At 52.0% G+C, this 24,672-nt stretch overlaps 10 protein-coding genes across 10 annotated transcripts; 3 read left to right on the top strand and 7 right to left on the bottom strand.

The window, feature by feature from the left end:
- Positions 1-721: 721 nt before the first annotated feature.
- ACET3X_009361 (uncharacterized protein) lies at positions 722-1,718 on the bottom strand. The gene has a single exon (XM_069455547.1). The coding sequence runs from the start codon at positions 1,557-1,559 to the stop codon at positions 1,092-1,094; it is 468 nt and encodes a 155-aa protein (XP_069303438.1). The 5' UTR covers positions 1,560-1,718; the 3' UTR covers positions 722-1,091.
- Positions 1,719-3,008: 1,290 nt separating this feature from the next.
- On the bottom strand, positions 3,009-4,904 carry ACET3X_009362 (uncharacterized protein). Its single transcript, XM_069455548.1, has 4 exons — positions 4,458-4,904; positions 3,929-4,384; positions 3,567-3,881; positions 3,009-3,509 (listed from the first exon to the last, which is right to left on the bottom strand). Exons 1-4 carry the CDS (start codon positions 4,761-4,763, stop codon positions 3,447-3,449), a joined length of 1,140 nt encoding a protein of 379 aa, XP_069303439.1. The 5' UTR covers positions 4,764-4,904; the 3' UTR covers positions 3,009-3,446.
- A 116-nt stretch (positions 4,905-5,020) lies between these two features.
- On the bottom strand, positions 5,021-7,754 carry ACET3X_009363 (uncharacterized protein). The gene is made up of 2 exons (XM_069455549.1): positions 7,091-7,754; positions 5,021-7,024 (listed from the first exon to the last, which is right to left on the bottom strand). The coding sequence occupies exons 1-2, from the start codon at positions 7,685-7,687 to the stop codon at positions 6,836-6,838; spliced, it is 786 nt and encodes a 261-aa protein (XP_069303440.1). The 5' UTR covers positions 7,688-7,754; the 3' UTR covers positions 5,021-6,835.
- Positions 7,755-9,362: 1,608 nt separating this feature from the next.
- ACET3X_009364 (uncharacterized protein) lies at positions 9,363-9,987 on the top strand (the record flags this gene model as incomplete). Its single annotated transcript, XM_069455550.1, has 2 exons — positions 9,363-9,720; positions 9,773-9,987. 2 exons carry the CDS (start codon positions 9,363-9,365, stop codon positions 9,985-9,987), a joined length of 573 nt encoding a protein of 190 aa, XP_069303441.1.
- A 495-nt stretch (positions 9,988-10,482) lies between these two features.
- ACET3X_009365 (uncharacterized protein) lies at positions 10,483-11,184 on the top strand (the record flags this gene model as incomplete). Its single annotated transcript, XM_069455551.1, has 1 exon — positions 10,483-11,184. One exon carries the CDS (start codon positions 10,483-10,485, stop codon positions 11,182-11,184), a length of 702 nt encoding a protein of 233 aa, XP_069303442.1.
- A 997-nt stretch (positions 11,185-12,181) lies between these two features.
- Positions 12,182-12,894, top strand: ACET3X_009366 (uncharacterized protein; the record flags this gene model as incomplete). Its single annotated transcript, XM_069455552.1, has 3 exons — positions 12,182-12,436; positions 12,491-12,665; positions 12,722-12,894. 3 exons carry the CDS (start codon positions 12,182-12,184, stop codon positions 12,892-12,894), a joined length of 603 nt encoding a protein of 200 aa, XP_069303443.1.
- Positions 12,895-13,194: 300 nt separating this feature from the next.
- On the bottom strand, positions 13,195-14,374 carry ACET3X_009367 (uncharacterized protein; the record flags this gene model as incomplete). Its single annotated transcript, XM_069455553.1, has 2 exons — positions 13,195-13,247; positions 13,438-14,374. The coding sequence occupies 2 exons, from the start codon at positions 14,372-14,374 to the stop codon at positions 13,195-13,197; spliced, it is 990 nt and encodes a 329-aa protein (XP_069303444.1).
- Positions 14,375-14,818: 444 nt separating this feature from the next.
- Positions 14,819-15,721, bottom strand: ACET3X_009368 (uncharacterized protein; the record flags this gene model as incomplete). The annotated part of the gene is made up of 1 exon (XM_069455554.1): positions 14,819-15,721. One exon carries the CDS (start codon positions 15,719-15,721, stop codon positions 14,819-14,821), a length of 903 nt encoding a protein of 300 aa, XP_069303445.1.
- A 426-nt stretch (positions 15,722-16,147) lies between these two features.
- Positions 16,148-20,737, bottom strand: ACET3X_009369 (uncharacterized protein). Its single transcript, XM_069455555.1, has 3 exons — positions 19,978-20,737; positions 16,644-19,925; positions 16,148-16,588 (listed from the first exon to the last, which is right to left on the bottom strand). The coding sequence occupies exons 1-3, from the start codon at positions 20,248-20,250 to the stop codon at positions 16,286-16,288; spliced, it is 3,858 nt and encodes a 1,285-aa protein (XP_069303446.1). The 5' UTR covers positions 20,251-20,737; the 3' UTR covers positions 16,148-16,285.
- Positions 20,738-22,143: 1,406 nt separating this feature from the next.
- ACET3X_009370 (uncharacterized protein) lies at positions 22,144-24,097 on the bottom strand (the record flags this gene model as incomplete). Its single annotated transcript, XM_069455557.1, has 2 exons — positions 22,144-22,208; positions 22,264-24,097. The coding sequence occupies 2 exons, from the start codon at positions 24,095-24,097 to the stop codon at positions 22,144-22,146; spliced, it is 1,899 nt and encodes a 632-aa protein (XP_069303447.1).
- Positions 24,098-24,672: the final 575 nt, after the last annotated feature.

Genomic DNA, 24,672 nt, shown 5'->3' on the forward strand with positions numbered 1-24,672 from the left:
GAAATTGGCTACGTGTATCCATATTGCATAATCACAAATCGTCGCTATCCTTACTGACACGTTTTGCTGCCGTCCTGTTGTCAAGTCTGCCTCACGAAACAAGCTAGATCACCAAATCCATCCGGTGACCGCGTATACATTCCGCAAATCCCGCATGCATAATTCTCCACTTGGCCTTATTTTTTCCAGTTTCCGGTGAACGGGATCTTTTTAGCTTTTGCCCTACATACTTGCATGCAGATTTTGATCTTCACTCCCGCATGCAGGTTCGCTGGCTCTGGTCGGGTCGCGGGGCCTTGGGCGGGCGATCTAGATTTGCACGCTACAACAGTAGCTGCTGGGATATAGGCTGTATGCCTTCCGGGGACAACTCCGCGAGCGGCTCGGCATATTGATGATGGTTAGTCTGCATTTTTGGGGTAAATAGGGACGAGGCTAGCTGGCGTTTGGTAGTGGCGAGTGGTGGGCTTTATTGAACATAACGGCGGGGGATTATAAGGGAAAAGGGGTGAAGAAATTGGCTTTGCCAAGTAAGAAGATTTCTGAGCAGTGTGACTGAAGGACGAGATCTGCAAAGGGATATGCTACTGTAAAATGACTTTGATGGCTATATATCCATTTGAGAGCATTTCGTAGCATCCAGATGTACGAATCACAGTTTGCAAATTGGCACACGAGTATTAACATTTAAAGAGTTGATTAAACTATAGACAGAGGCAGGACAACTGTCCTATTCCTCACCAGCCTTTCACTGGCTTGGGGGGTATAAAATCTCCTAAGTAAGCCCTCTCTCGCAAGAGCAGGACGATCATTTCCGGGTATAAGCTTTTTTGTTGATGACCGGAGGTTGGCGCCTAGCTCCTCGATGGTTGTGTGGTATGTCGTGATAAAAAAAGCAAAGAAACAGCGATGACGCAAAAGGAACTTTTGATGATATGATACAGTTGGGAGATGCAGAATCTCCTGGAACGCCGTGCTGATGGAAACGCTTTGATAGGGGGAGATGAGAGAGAATCAGAATCAGCTCTCAAGCCGATAATAGGAGTTGAAGAAGTGAAGGCAGGAAGCAAGAACTGAAAGGCACACTCTCTCTATTGGTGAGAGAATTGCCTGCTCAGACGCTGCCAGGTGTTCTCAATGCTCCTTCGTACGCCGTCCTTCTCACTCTCTACGCTCGATGAGCTGGTAGTGGAAGAGGCAGAGTTGTGGCGTTGGGATCTGGGCTTCATCTCATCGACGAGGTTTCCAGCACCGCCGCGACCAATGTGGTAGACGGGTGCTTGCTGGGTGCGGAGGCGTTCTTGTTGTTGGAGTTCCTCGTCGAAGCTGAAGATGGCGCGCTCAGACTTCTTCATGTTGCCAGCACCGCCACGGCCGGTAGCGTAGAAGGCGTTGCTGGGTGGAGGAGGCAACTTAGTGCGAGAGGCTGGGCCAGAGGCAGTAGGACCGGGAGTGATCTCGGTGGCCTTGATGCGCATAGCGTTGCCAGCGCCGCCGCGGCCAGAGTACATGTAAGCACCGGCGGATGGGTGAGGCTCGTTGATGTGGAAGTTGACCATTTTGAGTGTTTGGTATGCGGTTATTGTTGTTGTTGATGTGAGGTTGTTTGTATTGTTATGTGATGGGAGCAAAGTCAAGAGGCGACTATCGTTGGTAAAAGTCTGGGGTAGCGTTGATGGTCAAGTAGCTCCGGGAAGATCTGTAGTGGTTGCTGATCGATGGCATTCAACAAGACACACTGGGGTAAAAGGGTTTATATAACATGCAGCCTCGCACTGATCACGATCCCCCTCTTACTACTCAAACGCAAGGCAAGTAAAATCTCTCACGCGCAAGCTTTTTTTCGGCGCCACGAAACGAACCAAACGCGCACGAGGCCAGCTCAGAAGCCTTGGAAGTCTGAGCGACACTTTGCAGTTAACGGCAGTCAATGGATCATGCGTGCCCTAACAACGCAAGTGTAGGAAATTTCTCAGCGCCATGAATAGTTTACCATTACCCCCTCAAAATGCGCTGATTGGGTGCATCTAGTTTTTCGGGGGTAAGAGATTGCCAGGGGAAATGGTCAGGTGCAGTCGCGGACAAGGAGCGAAGCGATCGAGCCCATGACGCTATCGAAAAGGCCGGACCTTGGCTCCGCAGTGTCTGCAGCTCCGCATCGCAGCTTGCCGAAGCGTGACTGAGCATGCTGAGGTGATGGGCTGAAAATTTGACGCAAAGACGCCATGCGCGCAAACCTGGGCCCCATGTGCCAGCTTCCGCGATGGCCAGCACATGCTTCCCGGCGGAGAATGTGGAGGCGGGAAGAGATTTTTCTGCGCTGCTTTCGCGTCTCAAGTTTGGCTCGCGTCATGCATACGCCGCATGCGCCCTGCCTGCGCTTGCCATCGGGAGGCGGTGCCTGGAATAGAGGAGAACCGACGTGGAGAGGTTGCAGATTCTGATACTGCCTGTTTGATCATGGTGTTACTGTTTTGGACAGCCTCGCTGCATGCATGCATCGACGACGTTCACTCTCTTTCTGCAAGGCACAACGAAGATCCAGCGTGGGTGGCGTCTCCCCCAAAAAAGCAATTACCTCTTTCGCCTCTCCCTATTTTGCTTGCTCTGCCTGGTCACCACGCACGTCCAGCTGGCTCGTCCGAGCCTCCGGACGCCCCGTCGTGCATGACGTCGAGCATCGTGAAGTCTAGGCGGCGGCGGCTCTGTGCTTGCGGTGACGAAAATGTACGTGGCCCCTTGTCGTGGCCGGCCCTGTGATCAGGTACCTGCAGCGCTTACGCCATGACTGCGGCCGGGGTAATGCCATTTGTGCATGTCATGTCGCCATTGTGTGTAATATGTGTTGCACATTGCGTGGAATTGCGTCGAGTGAAGCGTCGGTGATTTGACCGTGGTCACACCATAGCTGACAAGACTGGACGAGACTTCACGATCCTTGGCACTCTCATTCGCCCATACCTTCTGGACTCTGACATGCAAGTTTCGCGCTCCGTGTGCACAGTCACAAGTGGATTATCTGTGGTATTCTGTACGCTTCATAATCATAGGGGTATTCCAAAGCGCTCACAAACGCCTGTCATGCACGTGTTCTCGTCCCCCTCGTAGTACCCCTTACCTAACCGACATTGTTGAACCATGCTCGCGCTTAAGTAACAGAAATGCACTCGAAATGCGGGGAAAGGAACATGTCACGGTAGCTCTCCCGTCTAGAAGCTACCGTTACCCGCTGACACGTAGATCTGCTTTGGTCCAACCAAGCGTGCAGCCCCCAGCTTTCCTCGCCCATGGTTGGCTTGACCCCAGGTCTTGGGACCTCGTTTCCGTGACTAACTGCAACTGCGCTACCGATGCGCCCGTGTAGCTCCTTCTCGAAAGATGATGCGGAGGCGGAACAACCGGGGGGCGGACTAACTGCTCTTGCCAGACCGCAACGTGTCGGTGCTTTATGCAAATTTGGTGTGGATGATGTCCGGGTTCTCCTGCCATTCGTCCTTCTCTACCCACATCTGCATGCACGTGTCAGTTTGTTGTCTATGGCCTCGTCCTGGGAATAAGGAACTCACCTTTTTGAAAGTGCTGAGGCCCGCAAGAATGCTGCCGCCGGTCCACGTAGTGTAAATGCGCTCTGGTGGTGCTAAGATCTTGATTCTCATGTCCTTCACCGCCAGTCTTTGCACCTCGTGAAGCAGTCGGTTTCCGAATCCTTTTGTCAATGTGGAACCACCGGAGAGTACAATGTTGCCATATAGCGCTTTCCGGAGGTCCATGTCGGTTCTGTGTATCGCCTCAACAACAATCTGGTGCACTCCAGGGTACTCCAGACCAATGATCTCGGGGTTGAAGAGTATTTCTGGCGCTCGGAAGCGTTCCGCCCCAATCTAGATTGTCAGCTACTATTCGATATGCTTCATCGGCTTGACCTCACCTTTATCTTCTGGCCATCAGGGAGTGTATAGTCGACGCTCTTGCCCTCGGATCTGGACGAGCCCGACCAGTCCTTTTCTTCCTTGGCTGGGTCGAGCGCCACGTATCCTGTTGCCTCTTTGATGTTCTTGACAGTTTCCTTCTCAGCACTAGTATGGAAGATGCGACCGCTTTTCCGCAGCAGTTGTTGGAAGTGTTCTGTGACGTCTCTGCCCGCCACGTCTATCCTCCTGATGCTGTTGGGTATGGCAAAACCCTGGAAGACTGGTACTGCGTGCGAGACACCGTCTCCCGAGTCGAGAACAAGACCGGTCGTCTTGCCGGAGGCGTATAGCGACAGGACAGCTTGGACTGACGTGTACAAGGCGGGCACATTGAACGTCTCGAATAGAATCTGAGCAGCCGCATCGCGATTTTCTCGGGGGTTTAGAGGGGGCTCGGTGAGGAGTACGGGGTGCTACAAGGACGGATGGTTAGCTTCATGCCCCTCAATAGCAGCAGAAGGCGCCGTCCGCCATGGTCCGACTCACATCTTCGCTCACAGTCCTGAGGCCTTCTGTGTAGACATACTGCCATATCCGCTCCATGTCGTCCCAGTCTGTGACAATGCCGTGCTCCAATGGGTAATTGATCTTGAACAGCCCCCTGTATTGTTGTGCTTGTGGTCCTATGAATACATCGCCCTCCAATGCGCCTGCCATTGTCCGCACATGCTTTGGCCGTCCTACGTATGACGGGAAAAAGCATTTTGGCACATCCTCTCCTGCGAATCCAGCTCTGATAGTACCGCTGCCATTGTCTATCACAATGGGGGCATTGTGTAATCGGGAGCCCATGGCGGGGGCTGGGGCAGCGACGGGCCTGGGGGAGTGGTGACTGGAAAGGGCGACTGGGCCGACAGTGGAAGAGGAGCGGTCGTTTTTTTGGCGGGGCGAAGAGCTGTTGTCGTGGCTGCTTCCCCAGTTTGGAGCTTCTTCTGAATCGCGAAGTTCACGACGCGCTTCGGTATCCATGACAGGGGTACCCTCACCGCATCACGTGCCCGCGCTTGTACCTCACCCGCAACCTGCAAGACCACGCCATTCCTACCTTTGCGCATCAGTCGGCTACACTAACAAACATACAGCCCTGACTATTGATTGTTTTGACACAAGCAGCCACACATCGCTTGACCGAAATCTCGACTCTCACTTCGCCCTCGGCCGTGTGCTTCACAAACCCCGCATCAGCACCAACCAAGACTACAACAAGCATCATGTTTCGCAGTGCCTGTCGTCGACTCCCTATCAGCATCGCGTGCTTGCGACCTAGAGTTCCCGGCCTCGCATCATCGCCTGTTCCTTCATGACTACCTACTGTAGTTCCTAGAAGCACGTCTTCCACCAAGCCTAGCCCCGCCATGCAGGCTGCCGCTGCCGCTTTCTCTACAAGTTCACGGCAATGTGAAGACTCTTTCTATGAGCCAAGAAAACAGATCTATTACCGCATTTCGCCAGACGGTAGTTGGGTACCAGCAGCATCCGGTGAATCCTCTCCGCAAGATCAATCACAACCACCTTTACACCCCGCCAAGATCCGACTGATCTCCTGGAATGTTAACGTCCTGGATACATTCGAAGACGAACGAATGAGTGCCGCGCTAGATCATCTGCATGATGTGGTAGTGTCCACAGGGCCGGAGTCCGCAATCATCATATTCTTCCAAGAGGTGGGAAGGTCGAGCTTGGAACAGATACGAGATTTGGCATGGGTCAAGCAACACTTCAACCTCACGGACATCGACTCGCAAAACTGGTTACCCTCCAGTTACGCGACAACAACCCTTGTAGATCGGCGGCTATGTATAGATTCTGTTTTCCGCGTTCCGTGGGAGAGCAAGTTCGATCGAGATGGCCTGTTTGTCGATATCGCCCTCCGTAACCATCTTCATCCAGACAGCCCGCACAAAACGATGCGGCTATGTAACACACATCTAGAATCTCTGTATGATAGCACACAAACCCGCCGCAGACAAATGGCAGCGGCAAAGCAATACCTTGATCAGGATAGCGTTTCAAGCGCGATTCTAGCCGGTGATCTTAACGCCATTCAGCCTTTTGATCGTACACTGCACGAAGACAACAATCTCAAAGATGCTTACCTCCTAATTGGTGGTAAATATGGCACCCCTGGCAAAGAGGATACTAGCAATGGATACACGTGGGGTTACCATTCCCCACAGGCCACGAGAAAGAGATTCGGGTGCTGTCGAATGGACAAGATACTCTTTACCGGACGTCTCAATCCGATCAAATTTAAAAGGATTGGCATGGGCGTCAAGGTAGCAGAAAAGCATAGGCCGATGATGAAAAGGCTGCATTGGGTTTCGGATCATTACGGCGTGATGTGCGATTTCACTCTCACTGATGGCCTGCAGCTGGCTGAGTGAAATACATGAATGAGAAAAGGATGGTGAGGAAGACCATATGGTTAGAGCGGAAAAAGCTTGCAGTCATGAAGAGCAACGTGGGAAGCGGCCATGCGTATATTGGCATTCGTTGATATGTTATCAGGCTTCACTGCTTGCAGCATCATCCGAATACACAACCTTCCTGCCAGTAACCCTCCCCCATCCAATGCGTTCGAGATTAGGCCTACTACTTTGGGTGCTGAGAACTGAGCATCTTGGAACAACCTAGAATAACTAGGGTTACCCCATTGGGATTGTTACAAGCTAGTTACCTCCGCGTTGCACTTGCACAACATGTCTTTGCGTCCTTCAAACCCTTAGCCGATCTCCTTCGTCGGTCTGATCTCACGATCCTTCTGCAACTCTTCAACATCATATAGATGTTCAAGGTTGCTATTTACCACGCCTCCAGGGGATTTGGAAAGGGGTGATAACGGGGATGTCTTTGAACACTGCAACCTACTGGAGAAATTGCAGCGGCCTTGGATTCCCCCAGTGGTCACTTGGGTTGAATCGCCAAGAACCTTTGTGCTTTCGTGTAAACCAATACGCATTGAGATATGGGATGAAGAATGGTACTGGCGGGAAATTCTCGCTGCCTGGATAGCCTCTATCGATACTTCCGAGCACTAAGGGGATGACAAGGTTCTGCATTCATAAAGTGTCAGCGCGGTTTTGCAGCGGCGAGGCCACCAAGAATATCAGAGTACGTACCGGATCAGCCGTTTTTATTCCCGCATCAGCTGTTTCTTTCATTGCCCGTTTGATTCTCTTTCCGTCGCATTTCTCCAATTTGATCAAGGTGTCGATCTCGTCGTGCAAATGTTGTGTAAGGATAGGTGCGAAATCATCGATCTGCCTTTTCAGTTCCACGGCGTCATATGTCTTCGCCCCTGTCGTGACTTCTTCAGCCCACTTCACCAGCCCTGCTATCTTGGGCTCGAACTCGTGGTGTTGTTCCACGTTCCCTCCCATCATGCCTTCATGCCCATCTATCCCTGCTTCCTTTGCAATTTCCTCCACCTTTGGGAAAAACAAACTCTCTTCGAGGGAATGATGGTGGTGTAGCGTATCTGCCCATGCAGTAATGTATAGCATGAAATCAGCAACATCCCCAGGGAGGCGAATGAAAGGCGCTTGGTGATACATGGCATTCAGCGGGCGAAGGAGGGCGTTGTGGACGTTCGCCATTTCTATGGCGACGCTGAGAACACCAGGATTTGCGCATGCTGGACCACCCGGCTGGCCAGGAATCTTGAGGAGGGCGAAAGGCGTGTCTGCCCACTGGTTGATATCTGTTTTGTTCTCCATTTTTGAAGATTTGTGACGAACGATAAGCCCCCGAATATTGAGGAGAAGTACAGCATAATAGCCCGCAGTCACTGGAGCCTACATATAGTGAAGTATTTCAGATAGATGTGCGATAAGCGTTGCTTATGGCGTCTGCTCACGAGCGAAGGGAGCTGAACAGTATATCCACAAGCGTAAATCGCTCCAATCAGCTAGCAATCCTCCTGCAGGCTATTGTAAGCGGTATGCTGCTTACGGTTAGAGTCCGCCAACGTATCATAACATCACGGCTTCAATCTTTGATGCTACAGGTTCTGTGTGTCAGCAGGAGCGCGAGCTACTTGCGCGGCAAGAAGAGATAGCGATGCTGATGTATTTATGGGTCGAAGTGGACGTCTCGATTACTAACGTTCAATGTGTATTCGTTTTTGTTGTGACACTCGGAGCGGAGCGAGCTCTGTGGAAACACCGTGTACTGAGTAGGGGAGTTTTGCGCATTCCAATAGCTTCGTGAGCTGTCGTTCAGCTGTTACACAGCCCGTTTTATTCGCCGGATGTTGGGTGCATAGGTACGGTACGATACCTGTTTCTCCATGGTACTCTTTCGAGCATGCGCCCCTGGCAGGAGCCAGAACGCACATACACTGATCAAAACCTGCAGCACCTAAAATGGAGCGGGAGGGAGTAGCACCATTTGCGCCAAATGCCATGGTGTTTGGAAGTCTCGACGATTCCCATCACAGGGGAAATGAAGGGCGGACTAGAGCCTTGGCACATGACATAGCTTCCTCGGCCTGAGCTTTCGAGGAACTCCACGCCAGCCTAGCACCTCGTTGTTTCATCAATACCACCGAACAAGCATCTTTCCGAACACCTGCCCAGATCCGTACATTATGACGTTTAGGGCGATGTTGTCCCTCCAAACACACTACCCTGATGCAAATGAGGGATCAAAGGCCATTCGCATGAAGCGCAAAAACCGTCGCGTCTCATTTCAACGAGAAGCCAAGTTGAGAAGTATTGAGAGGGATATATGTTCAGCAAGATGCGTATGCTTTTGTTGCACAGACGGTAGATCTACCGATCGTTTGATGAAGAGAGATTACCCCACGCTCCGGCCATTTCAACTCACAAACGTCTCCACAACTGATTGAAAGGGATCGCAGCTATGCACACAACTCTACTGTTGTTTCAACAGACCCAAGGCCTTTTTTTTTTACGTCCTTGTTTCTTGTTCCCGAGGCCGACATGGTTCAAGACCATTCCCTGTCAAGTCCACAAAAGGAAGCCACAAAGTAAGGTCCGACCAGGAATAAAGAGACATCTGTAACAACCCGTCATCCACCAGGGCATGCCTCAATCTGTATGTCCAGCCATTGCACTGGCATGCTCCCGACCCCACGGTAATCACTAACAGCACTATCTCTTAGCGTATATTATAGAACAAGGTAATATAGAAGATCAACCCCTCTCATGGGTGCACTTGAACAAGTAGCTATTCACAAGTTCCAACACATCATTGGCTTGGCGCATTGATTTGTGAATACTTACTGTTCATACTCGCCTTCACTAATCTACCCAAGTCCTGCTCCATCTCTACCAACGCTCCACTTGCAGACCATAAGATTGCTGGTGTAGACCCAACTACGGCAACTTCTTACTACACCTTACCTTGAACCCCAACACACTAGTCAAGATGTACGCCAGCGTTTTCCTCAGTACGTTCTTAACCATGGCGCTCGCGGCACCGCTCGTCCAACGACAGTCTCCTCAGACCGGCGAGAATGATAGCTGGCAACCCGCGTCGGATACAACAACCACATGCGCCACATCCGACAAGTCGATCAGCTTTGTGCGTGGTCCCCAGCTGGAGACTGTCCTCAATAACGCCTGCGCTGCTATGATGCCTCCTTGTGCTTATCAAGACCGCCTCGCCCAGGGTACAGTCTGCACCGCAACTATCGACTACCCGCTTGATGGCCCCAAGAGCAGCACACAGCACGCCAACGTAGTGGATGGGAGTGGAAACAGCATTAGCGATTGGGACATCAAGTGTAAGGCTCTATCTTCAAGTCATGGCATTTCAAGTACTAATTCAATGTTTAGTCGATGTCACCCCAGCTACTCAACCGGAGAACTCCGCTGGCGTTTTCTGGAAGGTGGAAGATTGTTATGGCTACTTCGCCCGTATGCTCCAGAATCCGGGATCGGAAGGCTGCCACAACGGCGTGGGTTCTGGTACCGGCAGTGTGAAGGTCGGTGGTGACAGCTCACTGGCTGGTGCGGAGTTCAGTGTCACTATTGTTGCTAGGGCAGCTTAGGATAGCTGCTCTGTTTTACCTTCTTGTCTCATTTCTAGGGTGTGTGTGAGCTCCATGGCCACAACAGGCGCTATGGGTCATGCGCTGTGCGCATAGGCGTTATCTGTCAGCAGTTCCTTCACTTCTCATAACACGATCATTACGTCTCACCCCATAAGACATGGAGTCGTATAAGTCTTGTGTCGAGTCTTTCCCAACTAATCTCTGATTCCTGCAGCGCGCAACGACTATCTGTCTCAGCAAATTGTGCTGATCCGAGCATATCAGAACAGCTGCAGGCTCTTCACTGAGTACTCTCCGTTGATACAGTAGCTACCGCGTATTGCTCGATACGCCTTCACCCACAATGCTAGTGGCTGCATGTACACTTACTTACACTATTGACCAACACCCCATTTCAACTTGACTTGATCAGGAAGTCCAGCTTCATATGAACTCGCAGCTACTCAAGATTACAGTACAATATCTTTTTGAGAGAACACTCCCTCAAACCCCATGGCGCACGACTACCGCTCTCCACTTGACCACGAAAACAAAGAGCTGATAAGATTCGACATCCCGCGTCGCGATCTCAGGAAAGCTTACAGCGAGTTCCACAATCCGCCGACCGATGCGCCCATAGATTACGTTGATACCGCAACCGCCTTCCTCGACGCCGAATACGCAGACCCCGATTCGCCTATACACCAAGATCCTAATCTACCAACCCCGCCGAAGCCTGATGGCGTCTCTCTTAAACCTCTCAAAACACCGGGCGACGTCTTTAGTGCTGCTCGGATATGGCTCAAGTGTCCCCTAGACCACGCGATCGTAATGAAATACCCTACCGAACTCACGCAACGCAGCGGCTACCTGGGCGGTGGTTTAGTAACGCTATACTTCGAGAATTCCGCCAGGACACACGCGCCGAAAATGGTTATGCTCATCAAATGGTTGGGTCCGCACAAGCTGGCCAGTGTTGTTCAGGGCGATGTGATTGAAAGACGCTACGTGGAAGAGGCAGAGGCTCTGAACTCCCGGTACATTGCTTTTTGCGATTACGACCATCTTGTTCTCTTCAACTTTGGGTCGGTTTCCAAGCCCCATGCACTCCGTGTCACGGCTGTTCCGAGGGATTTGATGCGTCTGGCGCTTTTGGGCTTCCTACTTGAAGCATGCGATACAGTACTAGGCGAGCCGGGTCGTAGCCAGCCATGATTATCTGAGAATCCTTTTCTGGTTTACAGAAACCAGAAAGGACGTGTGTAGCAGAGAGATGGAGGTGGTGAATACACAGCACAGCGATCTGGCGAACAACACCTCCATCTCCGGATTCTCTATGCGTTGCCAGATCGTATGCGGAGTAAGGCAGCTCGCATCAACAATACCATGTTTGTGATTGCTGTCATCTTACAACTGCAACGCCTGTGTTATTTCACTCTTTCTCAAACTCTGCTAGGCGGCGCAGCGCACGTCTGTGATCCGCGATGAGTTCTGAATTCCTGCCAGTGCAACCGATAGTTCAATATTACGAGCCAGGGGCCGTTCTACGCGGATCGACGCTGTTCTTTAGGGGGTTATTTCGAGAACCTAGACAGCAATAGGGGCGTTCCGCAACGTAGTTGGATAAGCTCCGACTTCAATGACTAACTCGCTGACACGACCAGTCAAGTAGTTTCGACAACTCGATGAATTCATGGGCGAAAACGATATGTGATGGTAGATGCGACAGATGTGGCTCCATCGCCAAGCCTCAATGTCAGCACCTGCGTCATCGCCAGCCATTCCATCGCTTACCCCGGTCAACATACCCACATCACCAACCTCGCTGTCTAACAGCAACTACGGTTGCAGACATCCGCGATATTTCGTAATGAGAAGTACAGCCGAGCTCATCCGCAACCACATTTTGACCGAGGGAGAGAGTCCGCATGCTTGGCAGCACATGCTTACCGATGGGCGTACAAGACTTTTCCTGTCGGCCCGGGGAAGCTACTGGCGATTGCACGCATGTTTACAAGTTTAGCCTGTGAACAGAAGCGTAGTACTGTATAAGTGGCTTGGGAGTGACGTTTACGGAACAGCATTTTCTACACCAGCCACAGTATTTTAGTTCAAGTAAAGCACAGGGACGGTCCTCTCACACAGAACATTATCGTCTCTACCTCACCTAGACCCTAATCTTTAATCTTAACACTGCACAAGTCTACTCAAGATGCGCGTCGCCAGTACCGTCCTCGCCCTGTCCTCCGCCGCTTCGGGCCTCATCCACTCCCGTCAAGCCTCTCACAACGAGACAGCCCCTACGCCAAATGTCGCAGCCGCACAATATGACGGATCGTGCTTCTACCCCGTCCCAGACTCCAAGTTCAACCTAGAAGCATATCTCGGAACCTGGTATCAAGTTGCGGGCACACCGTTCGGTCCTACCGCCGGCGCACGCTGCGTAACTGCAAACTACTCACTCAACGTACGTTTTTGAGATATCTTGACTTCCAGCTAGCAGTTCTGACGTCAAATCTAGGACAATGGCACAGTGCGTGTCGTAAACACTGCTACTGTTGGACCACAAACCGTCGACATTATCGGCACCGCTACGCCCGTAGACTCTGCTTATGGCGCCGGCGGAGCTTTTGTCGTCAGCTTCCCTGGCGCATCTCCACCACCAGAATGCCCTGGACCGAACTACATTGTACAAGGCAAGTTGTAATAAGAACCCTGAACTGAGTGCATCATTGTTAACTTTCGTAAACAGACTACGCGGTCGATTGGGCGATTGTGCAGACGCAGAACTGGAGCACGCTGTACATTCTGAGCAGAGAGCGACAGCCAGCACCTGCCAGCATTGATGCGTGGATTGATCGCGCTGTGGCTTTTGGATCCGACGCGTCGGCAATTTCAAAGTTCAACCAAACGGGCTGCGAATAGACATAAATAGGCAAAGAAGAGTTGGCTATGTAGACACTCGAACTGGGGGAAATCAACTTGTTTTCATCAAGACGTTGCCTAATAGAAGAGTAGTCAAATCAAACGAGCATCATTTAAGCACGCATACCCACACAACTACGGGGGGGCGTTCAATTTTGAGTACCCTTCTGGGTTCTCTGGGCGCCGGCTCAGTGGACAGTTCGTGGCATATCCTACGCAGTGATCCAAAGCTCACCTAACTTTTACAGCCTCGCCCCCGGAAGACGACTTCATCATCTCCACTCCCTGCACCCACGCTCTCTACCGTACCTGCAACAGGTCCATCTGTATCATTTCCATCATCTTGAAGTCCACTAGGCCAAGCAATCCTTGGACACAGCTCACCCTCTTCCCTGTCTCTTATAAGCGGTACATACTCCTCCCTCTGTCCGAAACATTCCCACAACCACTCATTCGCCTTCCCATCTACGTCGTTCACCCAATCTCGAGCCTCAAACTCGTCCATCGCGTTCCAAAACCTCGTTACTGGACCGAGTAGCTTACCTGGCCATTGTTCCTGCACTAATACAGGGTCGGGATTGTCCGGGGTGTGGCAGGAAGCGTTGCTGAGGCGGATGACATTGGAGACGTTGAAGTCGATGATGACGACACGGAGATTTGTATCGTCGAACGAGAGATCTGATGCTGATGGGACAAGCATAACGTTGCGGGGCGACAGGTCGCGGTGCATAACACCAGCTTTGTAGATGAGAGTTTCAGCTTCCAAGATTTTCTCCATTATCGCTGAGCATGTTTGTCGGGAGAGTGACCGAGGCTGGACGCTACTCATAACGATACCATTGATGTGCTCGATAAGTATCAGGCGGACCTGTCGTGTGAAGGTCTGGTCGCCCACTGTCGTCGGCACTGCAATCGTCCAGCTCCCGTAGTACTCCGGAACCAGACTCGACGTAGCAGGGCTTCGTTGCAGTTCCTCGTACGCGGCGGCTTCCCGTGAATAGTCTCCGTCAGCCAACACAACGACGTCGCGCTTGTTGTCGTAGCAGTCCCCTCCAGCGTCGTACAGCGGGTCGTATATTTTAGCCACTGTAATTCCGTTGACTACGACGACCTGAGCCCCGAAGGAATAACCAGTAAGTATCGATTCAGTGATTGTAAGGACACGACACTCGTCAAGTGTACGCCCTTCGAGTGGCTGTCTAGTCAGACAGTAGTCAAGCTGTGGTAGTCGAAAGTCGCTTGTCTTGAAAGGCGGCCACGGAGTGTCGTAGCCATGACCGAAAGGCGCAGGTGGTTCGTGACGGCGAGCAACAAACGTGGCGCCTACTGTGTATGGTAACGGGGGCTTGCCGTCGGTGTTGCTATCGAGGTCGTCGAGGCTGGTAGTATAGCTGTCGTTCTTGAAGTTCTTCGCATACTCACCATCGGCGCTTTTGCCAAATCGCTTTTCAAAGTCTTTATGAATGATGTCGAGTGACATCGAAATGCCTGTTGATGGCACCGTACCGTGAGAAGAGCCGTCCAACATGCTGTACAAGGTAAAAGTCGAACACGCTATCCAGACAACCTACGGGGAGCGTTCGACCTTTCAGTTGTATGGCGATACCCTTCCTAGGCAACTACAGAGGGGGTGTTCGATCTCTCCCTTGTATGGCGTGCGGCAAGACAATTGTGGCCTAAACAGTGAATCCAAGATTTGTGAAAGGTTGTAAGAAGTTGACTAGGCAAGTCTCTCAGCGGCTGCATTTTCCAAACCACCGTGACTGATGAAAGCGCTCTCGCTCTTCTCGGTGGGTTCAAGGTGAAGGTGAAACAACTCTAGACGACAAGTGAAAGTGAAAGATATCCAACGCTTCGGTAAAAGTAAATATTCCATATTCTCGCAACATTATCTGAACACCACCGTAGTATCCGACTTTGGCACCTAGGAGACCGGCTGCTGGGCCCCAGGCTGAGGACCCCATTGCTGCACAGGCTGCGGGCCCCATGTCTGATAAGGTTGCGGTGCCCACTGCTGTTGTACAGGTTGTCCAGCCCATTGCTGTCCATTCTGCACCGGCCATGGCTGCTGAACCCATTGTTGTCCCGGTGGACCGGCATAAGGTGCTGATGGACCCGGTGGTCCCATTTCATAAGCATTTGCGAACGCAGCATACCGCCCCTTGCCACCAAACATCCATTTCACTCCTCCCCTCTCACGTACGAGGACCCACAGACTGACAAAGACCAACAGCGCAGCAACAGCCGTGGGTATCAGCAAGAACCTCATCGCTTTCGAAGTCCCGCAGGCAGTGCCAGCCCAATACCTATCGGAATAGAATTGACTAATCTGGCATGCCCACGTCTCTCTCGTATGCTCCTGGTCCTCTTGTCCAACGTCTTCATAATTCCGCCAGCTCTTATCGCTGCTTTGGACCGAGGTCACGTACCCAAAGGCACCCAGACTCGCGCCCACCATGACGATATTGGCCACGAAGACAGTCCAAGTCCACTTCCTCTCGTGTGCCGCGGTGCCCTCTGTCCTTCTCAACTGCCATACTCCAGACGCGCTGAGCAGACCAACCCCGTAGCCTAGTATGCATAACCCCAGTATAACGTATACAGGCGCGTTGTTGACGTTTATGGCCACAGTGGTGTCGTTCGCGGCGGTGCCGCCTGGGCGCGATAGGATGAGTTGGCGACCGCCGCTGCGCATATCGCGATCGAGGTAGTCTTCGAAATGGTCCTTGGATATGCTCTCGAGGATGTTGGTCAGGGCGGCGACGGCAAGGAGGAGAAGGGGTGGAAGGAGGAGGAGCACTACGCGACAGCCGTTGGGATTGCCCATTCTCGCGGTCTGGCGCTATGAGGACAGCGGTTACGGAGGCGCAGTAGGTCGGTGGTTGTTGCGATGAGGGTGTGATACAGCCGCCTCCCAGCAAAAGGTGCGCTGTGTCAAGAGAGAGGCAGAGTCATTGTGACTTGGTGGCCGCGGTCGAGACGATGCGGCGTGGGCGCCTGAAGGATCGCTTGGTTAGAGCCATGCTTGGCAAAGCTATGCGCCTCAAAATGGCTCGTACTGCATCTTGGGCTTTTGGTGACAGTGGCACAAGGCAGCAGATGTGGCATGTCAGATGGATGCGATGATGACTTGTCGCCGGAATTCGCGTTCCACACTAAAGAGTGCGACGCGCGTTCACGTGTTAGCTGAGGCACCCCACAGACGCACCATCCACCAGCACGAAAGCGAACATGTGACAACATTAGCTATTGAGCATTCTCTACCATGGGCAGCGAAACAGGCATTGAACATGCCAGCGATCTATGTAGTTCCCAGCCTAACGATCTAAGAAAATGATTACAAGTATATACCCAAACTCCGTTCATGCAGGGGTGCTGCCGCTTTTGTGAATTATTGCGGCGCTCCAATAGCCTGCAACTTGGCCAGCTCAAAGTAAACTCCCTTCTTGGCCACCAGATCGTCGTGTCTGCCCTTCTCCACAATCTTGCCTTGGTCAAAGACATAGATCACGTCGGCGTGTTGGATCGTGCTCAGGCGATGCGCGATGGCGATTGTAGTGCGCCCCTGTGCTGCCGAGTCGAGGGCGGCTTGTACAACGCGTTCGGATGTCGAGTCGAGGGCTGATGTGGCTTCGTCGAGAAGCAGGACCTTGGGGTCGCGGAGGAGGGCGCGGGCAATCGCTATACGTTGGCGCTGGAATTGATGTTAGCAAAGATTAAGAACAAGAGGAAAGAATGGAGGAACGTACCTGGCCACCGGATAGGAGAGCACCTTTTGCGCCCACCAGCGTGTTGAAACCATCAGGTAATGATGTGATGAAGTCGTAGATGTTGGCGTCTTTGCACGCTTGTATCACCGCCTCATCGCCCAGGTCTTCCTTGTCGGCGAGGATGTTTTCGCGAATCGTGCCCGTGTAGAGAGTTGTTTCTTGACTGACGATTGCCAGTTGCGATCGGTAGTCTTGGAGATTGTAGTCTTTCAGGTCCACATCGTCGACGAGCACGCCGCCACTTGTTGGGTCGTAGAACCGTTCGAGTAGTTGCATCACGGTTGACTTTCCACTGCCAGAGGCACCGACAAGTGCAATGAACTGACCTGGTTTGGCTGACAGACTGACACCACGCAGCACACGATGATCAGGTCTGCCAGGGTACGTGAAACGTACGTCCTGTAGCTCGACCTTGCCGCTCAGCCTCTCAATCTTGATGCCCTCGGGCGACCAGTGGTCGATCTTAGGAATGCGGTTCAGGAATGACTTGAGGAGCTTGGCCGCGTCCCTCGCTTCGCCCATGTCAGGGGCAAAGGAGAAGATTGCACCAGCTGACTGGGCGCCGTTGATGATGGACGAGTAGACTATGAAGAACTGCAAGACAGTGTACTCCCCGCTGAACATTAGACGTCCTCCGTACCAGAAGACAAGAGCAAAGATGAACATGCTGAGGCCCTGAGACGTTGCAAAGAGCACCGCTGACACGTTTGTGAACTTGAAGTAGCCCTTGCCCTGGTCCGCAAGTTTTACGTGGTATGTACCCAATAGGTACTTCTCCAATGAGAGTGAAGCCACTGTGCGGATAGATGAGGCTGCTTCACAAGCAAAGCTGGCCGCATCAGACGTCTCTTTGGTTCGTTTCTCCATGCGAGTAAGAGCGTAGAAGCGGAAGTAACCACACGCGATAACGAGTGGAATGGTCGCAGAGCACACAAGCGCCAGCTTCCAACCAAAAGAGCATGCAACGATAATGGCGACGAAAATGGAAGCAGCAGCGCTGACAATCGTTCCGAGCGTAGAGCCACTGAGACCAGCAAGACGATTTGCTTCCGACGAAAGGAAGTTGCTGAGCGCGCCAGAAGTTACGGTGTCTCCGTCGAAGAACTCCATGTCCTGACGAAGCATAGCCCCGAAAGCGCGCGTTCGCACGCTACCAACAAGCCTGGCGGATCCTCTTGACAGAGTCATACCCTGTACGTAGTAGAAGAAGCCGATAACGATTCCGAGCATGAGAAACATGCCGCACCAGAAGTTTACGTTGAGTCCACCGAGAGACGTTCCAGGAGATAGAAGCGAGTTGATGGAGTTACCTAGGAAGATGGCTTGAATAGCAGGGTTGCAGCCAGCGAGGAAACTGAACACCAGTCCCAAGGTCATGGTAGTGTGCTCGCCCCTGTTCATTTCCCATGCAAACTTGACCAACTCCCAAGTACCGTATTCCTTCTCTTGCTCATCTTTTCTTGCCGCGGATTCTGTGGGGGCGGATGTTGTGGTTCGCAACAAAGCAAGCTTCTCTTCGTTGGCAATGCCTTCGGTCTTGCTATCAGGGTCGTCCAGAAGCGTCATCCTGTTGGCGGGGCTGATCTTAGACGTAAGCTCTTGGGCCTGTACCAGACTTGCGTATACAGCTTTGCGGTCAAGAAGCTCTTGATGAGTGCCTTGCTCGACTATTCGGCCCAACGCCATAACCACGATGTTGTCGGCGTTTTTGATAGTGGAGAGTCGGTGGGCGATAACAATGGTAGTACGTCCTTGCGATGCGCGGTCAAGAGCCTCCTGAACTGCAGTTTCAGATTTGGTATCGAGGGCTGCAGTAGCTTCGTCCAGGAGAAGAATCTTGGGGTCCGACACGATAGCACGAGCGATTGCAACACGCTGCTTTTGTCCACCTGAAAGCAAGCCACCGCGTTCTCCAACCTTGGTCTGATACTTTTCCGGAAGGTCCATGATGAAGTCGTGAGCGTTGGCAATCTTGGCAGCATTCTCGATGAGCTCCATCTTCTTCTCATCCGATACGTCTGCATACTCTGTGTTGACCAAACCATGCAAAATACTTTCGTAAATTGTGGTGCTGAACAAGACGGGTTCCTGGCTGACGATAGCCATGTGTTGCCTCAACCAGCGCAGGTTCAAGGTTGTAATGTCTCTGCCATCCAGGAAGATTTGGCCCTCCATCGGGAGGTAGAAGCGCTCTAACAGTCCAACGATGGTCGACTTTCCGGATCCAGATGCACCGACAAGCGCAATCATCTTGCCCGATGGAACATCCAGGTTGAAGTCCGAGAGCACAGTAGTGTCCGGTCGAGATGGGTACACATGCTTCAAGTTCCTGAACTCAAGGTTGCCAACAAAGTCGTCTGGCACAATGCCTTCATCCGTTTCCGGATCGATCGGAGAAATTCGTTCGATCGTGTTGAAAACCTTGGTAGCGGCGGCGGTAGCTCCACCAAAAGCCTGGAGATGCGGTAGGTTTTGTCCGATAGAAAAGCCAGCAATCATAAGTGCCATGACAACGGTAAGGATGTTGGAGACGCCCAGTTCCCCATCGTCAAGGAACCGTTTTCCTTGCCAGAATGCAAGACCGTACTGAAGGTTTAGCACACCCATCATACCGGCAATCATCATGGATAACCAAAACTTCGCCTTGAAGTCATGTACAGTGGCGCGGTCCACGAAAGCTTTGTATTTCGACTCGAGTCGCTTCTGGGTACCGTATGCGGCAACGTTGCGAGCTGAAGATAGGACTTCCTCGGCAAGAGAGGCAGCTGTAGCGTATTCGTCGATGGACAGTGTCTGAGCTTTCTTCATCAGGGTACCATTGACACCCATCATCATGATGAGTGCTAATGTTGCGGCCAACATGATGAGGGAAAGCTTCCACGATCGTATGAACCCAATGATGATGGCAGTCACAAACATGGACACTCCGGTCACGAAGAGACCAATCTTCTGACCAATGCCATCTTGCACCAAGTTCATGTCGGAGCTAATGCGAGTGGTGATTTCACCAGATCCGAGAAAGTCGAAGAAGGCGATGTTCTGTCTGAAAATGGCACGTAGGTACAGCTCCCGGATCGCCCGTGTGATGCGTTCTCCAGTGTAGGAGAATCCTATGATACTGATGTACGAAGTGACAAACGATCCAATGCCAAGGTATACAAAGTACAGAGTATACTGATTGATCTGATCCTGGAATTTGGCCGCAGCGACAGCGTCGACTGAGAAGCTGGTAAAGCTGCCGGCAAAATTACCGTATACAATCTAGATCTCAAAGTTAATCGTGGTTTATTGAAGTGGCCGGGTAGCTACCTACAGTCATGAGGGGCATGACAGCTCCGGCCGCAATACTGGCGATCAACGCCACGACCATGATGAGCTTGTCCTTTGCGGTGGCATATCGAAACAGTGAGAAATATCCCACTGTGAGGTTAGGCGCTGTTAGTTGTCTTTCGATTATGTCCTTCTCTTGATCACTGAGGCCAGCCATGGGTGGTCTAGCCTCCTTTTCGGCATGCAACTCATGCTTCTCGTCAACAGCCGCAGAGATGGCTGTCCCCGTCGACGTTGCTGAGTCCTCGTTGTCCATTGCTCAAGGCGATGAGCGTGTCTTGTCGTTGCTGATACTTGGCGCGCAGCAGTGGTAGTACCTCCAAGAAGTGCTAGGGAGATGTCGCAGAGGAAAGGGACAATTGTCCCGCGCAATTACTTTGAGAATCCTCCACGGCGCCACTCACGGGCCTAGAAGACTAGAGATCCTTGTAGTGCAAGGCCAAGCCGTTTTCCGAGCCGGGCGGCACTATGCTTATTGGGGAGAGTTGCGCGATCTAAGCTTCTCGGCTGGGTGGATAATGTCCCCAAATCGGTATGAAGCGTGCGGCTCGTTTCGTCCGGGGGGCTTTGAATACGACAGATACGTTGGGTGATTGCGCAACACCAACACGTGAGTGGGCGAACGAGTCACTGGCTCTGGAGATGCACCAAAGGGATGAATGACGCGTTTGTCAGTGGCAATAGTATGAGTGCATGAGAATATGATGGATACAAAACAAGTGATGGCAGCCACTGTTCTTCGCGTTGAAATGTCTTGAGAAGAGACTGAACGCAGAAATGCACTACATATACGAGATGACTCGGGAGGAAACGTGTCTGCCTAGAGCATGCGATAGTCATAGTCGGGGTTGACGCACAACTTTCCGTTGCGGTGAGCGTGCAGGGTTGCAAGAGTATTTACCGCATACGACGAGTGCGAGTGCGAGCTGCATCTCGGACGGAACTGATGGCCGGTCCTCGGGGACTATGTGCCCCCGATGTCAGTAGCTGGCGTGCTGAGCCCAGGGCTGCCCTTTCTCCCCGCACAAACTCGCAGCTTTCCAAGATGTCCTTGACCTCGCGCGTACTTCGTATTGTTCTGTTGTCCAATCACACAATGGCAGATACTTTGTGTTTCGGCGCGACTATTACTGGCGGCCGGTTGCTGCATCAGTGCGTCATCGATAACCACAGTAGTGTAGTCCCTCCATAAGCACATTTCACGTTCAGAACTCATGTGCCATTAACCTCATCACTAAAAACAAAACACGTAAACAAGATTGTTTTAGTCGCTGTGGCTTCGTAATCGCTCGACTTTACGAGCATCTACGACTCTGTGGCGTCTAGGCACCAAGAATATATTTTTGTTTAGGCATCAAGCATCAAACATCGCCAAGCGTGCAAGATGGCCAGATGCGCTGAGTGCGGATTTCGTGTGAACTCCGTAGGTGCGAAATTCGCGGGTCCCGAGATTTGGGTGGGCGTCGCCTCCCCAGGTAACGGAGCGCTTGAGCCGCCCTGAATTATTCACCGCGGCCAAGATTGACCTATCACATGCATGCTTCGCAGAGTACATTGGCCCTAGCAATATCAAATGCAGCCCTTGTAATTCGACGCTGGACGAAGACAATACTAAGAGCCCAAATTCCTGATGATGCTCAAGTAGGGCTGTCCCGATCAGTTCTCACTGAACCCTTGGTCAAGCCCGTCCAGCCAGCTTGGTCCGCCACCCACACCTACTTCATAAAAACAATTTATTCTCTCTCAGCCTCCAACAAGCAACACGAACCAAAGAGCAGCAGTTTCCCAAGCACTCGGTTCAGCATACACTCTACAGAAGAAATACCCCGACAAACACAACCCGGCACTGCACTTGTCGTAACTTAGTCATCGAAACATGTGACAGGTAGTCTAAATGTACTGCTGGCGGCAGGAAATTTAATGGTACCATCAGAGATCACTGTTGTTGTATCAGGTAAATCGTAGTGGCCATCAGTCAACGGGCGCAAAAAGGAATCACTTAGTAGCCAACCTCAAGTAGCAGTACGATTATACCGCAAGGCCACAAGGACATGAATTTCATGTTTATCAAACAAAATGCGATAAGATATCGCTATGCAGCATCAATCACAACAGAAGCACAAGTCTCATCTAGTGCTTCACTCTCACCCTACGCATTAGTCTCTTTCCCCTCATACCTCTTACTCGCATCCATCATCTTCCAAGGCGCAAAAGCTGTTTCTCACGTCAGTAACTTTGCTGTTCCTCCCAAAGACACAGTAAAACTTACGATTTCCACTCTTCCCCAACACGCCCTCCAATCCCGGAAAATGTCTGGCCAACACATCCTTCATGCCCCCGTTCTGCACCCACCGCATGCCAACCTTACTATACGTCTTCTCATTCCAATCCCCCGCAATAAACCGATCACTCTTCAACCGCCTGCTCGCCATCAAGATGAACACGCGAAACGCCGTATCGCTGAATCCAAAGCCCGCAGGCAATGGCTCTGCAAGACACCCGACCAGTAAATCCACTTTCTCAATATCCTCGTTGTAGATTCCCGCTAGTTTCTCTGCAACGACTTCGTTCCCGCCTGTGAGCTCGAGGAAAGAAGTCACGGGCGCCAAGTGGAAGAGCCGACGAAAAGCATTGTAACGCGGAACACCTCTCTCCCTATCCCTGAGGACATCGATGGTCGAAAGATCAATGTGTCGGCCATCCGGCGTATGTAGATCGCGTAAGAAATCCGGTGTATTATTCAGCGTGATAGCCCCCGGGTAGTTAATCCCAAAGCTATAGAACACATCCGAGAAACCCAAAGCATCGTCTTCCAACGGCGCTCTCGCTTTCTCAAACGCCACGTCGCGGATAGAACGTGTCGTCTTGTGCTCCCCAGTTCTGGAATCAAAGAAAGCGACCGTATCGGGTACGAGAGCATGCATACGATACACACTCACAAACTCCTCCGTCAGCGCATACGGCGCAGCATGGTGCTCGACGCCCGACCCCGGGATCCCAGAAATCGCTTCCGAAGTAGCGGATACACGACCGAGTAACTTGTACAGTCTCTCGCCCAGGACACCCCACCAGTTCGCGTTCATGCTTATGTCAAGCACGGGGTGCGCGAGGATAGCCGGCGTCCATTCCACCGTGTGTATCTTGGCCATGAGCGCGCAGTTGACTAGACGCGCGGTGTCGAAAACGCGCTCGTTGCTCCATGAGGGATACGCGGCGACGAGGGCGTCGCAGATGGCGTTGTGCTCGAGGACGAAGAGCGTGTGCAGCATTTCTAGGCCGAGCCACCAGTTTGTCATGAATCCTGTCTGCGGGATCCCGTTTGAGTCGCGGGGGAGGAAGGTAGCGATTTTCTGGGCGTCGACGGTGAGTTTGCCGTTTTGGCTCTGTCCGCGTAGTTCGGTGGTGCGGACTTCGGTGCTGCCGTAGATTTGACTGCCGTCCCACCAGTGGGTGTTGATGTTTTTGTATGCTGGAGTGGTCTTGTTGGTTATGTCCAATGCGGCGTCCGACTGGGTTTGTTCAATCTTCATGTTGCCGTCTGACGAGTTCCACTTGTCACCCTCAGGAAGCGGGACGTTGTAAGTTTCCGAGGCGGAGTTCTCGTGCTGAAACCAATCGTGGACTTGGAACTGAATCCAAGCCGCAGCTAGAAGGTTCAGACTCGTTGCAGGCTTGAACTTGTCCCTCTTCAATAGCTGCTCGCTGACCAGTCGAGGGTTTGGTGTCATGAGCTCCTCCTCGCTTGGCTTTGTGGTGTATTCGCGAGGTACGTTGCGGCCGAATCGCATACCTGTGCATCCCATCTTTGGTGCCGAGAGATCGTTGAACAGACCGTCTGAGTGGCGAGTGTGCAAATACTGCTCATCAGATAGATGTGGACATCCAGGGGTGCCTTGGTCATTGGGAGAGGGGTATACGTCGTGTAGGTTCTTTTGGCGTAGCTCGTAGCGGAAGGCGGCGACATTGAGGACGCCGACCCAGGTAGGCAGCTTATGCCATGGTATGGTGTTATTCACGCCATGGAAGATGCGTATGAGGGCGCGTTGAGGAAGACCAGGCTTGTAGGTGTAAGCCTTTGGCTTGTTTTGGTCGGAAACACCCATGGCTTGAACGCAATTAGAGATCAGTTCCTGATACCTTGATGAATTTTGACGGCGCGCGAAATAAGAAAGAGAAAGATACAGGATGCACTGGGAAAGCTCAGTTCGACACAGAGTATATGCATACAACAGCCGCATACTTTGCGTCGCGGTCAGAACAGCAAGGCAGCTGTTTAATCTCAGCCCTAATACAACAGTTACCAATTGCATTGAAGTATCCATTTCTGTCAGCAACTCTTGCAAGGGAGAGTGTCATGGGTGCATCAGCTCCTCGAATGACTGATCACCCTCACTGACCAAACCAGCAAGACCTGCAAGGCCCTTTAAACCATCTTACTCCACTATTCAGCCTGCCAGCATTTATTCGTGATATGTTTATTTCCTCCCATCAGCCTGTGACGGTTTCGAACAATGGTACGTTGGCTAGGCTTTCCAGACAATCACATGTCCAAATGTTACACGATACTGCCTTTCCGAGGGCGGCTTACCTCATCTGAGAACCGGGTTCCTTAAGAATGAGTGGAGTTGGTGGCTGACGGATAAGCAGGGACCCATGCAACAAACACTTGCATCAGCTC

This window comes from Alternaria dauci, chromosome 9, assembly GCF_042100115.1.
Source record: "Alternaria dauci strain A2016 chromosome 9, whole genome shotgun sequence".
Classification (NCBI taxonomy): Eukaryota; Fungi; Ascomycota; class Dothideomycetes; order Pleosporales; family Pleosporaceae; genus Alternaria; species Alternaria dauci.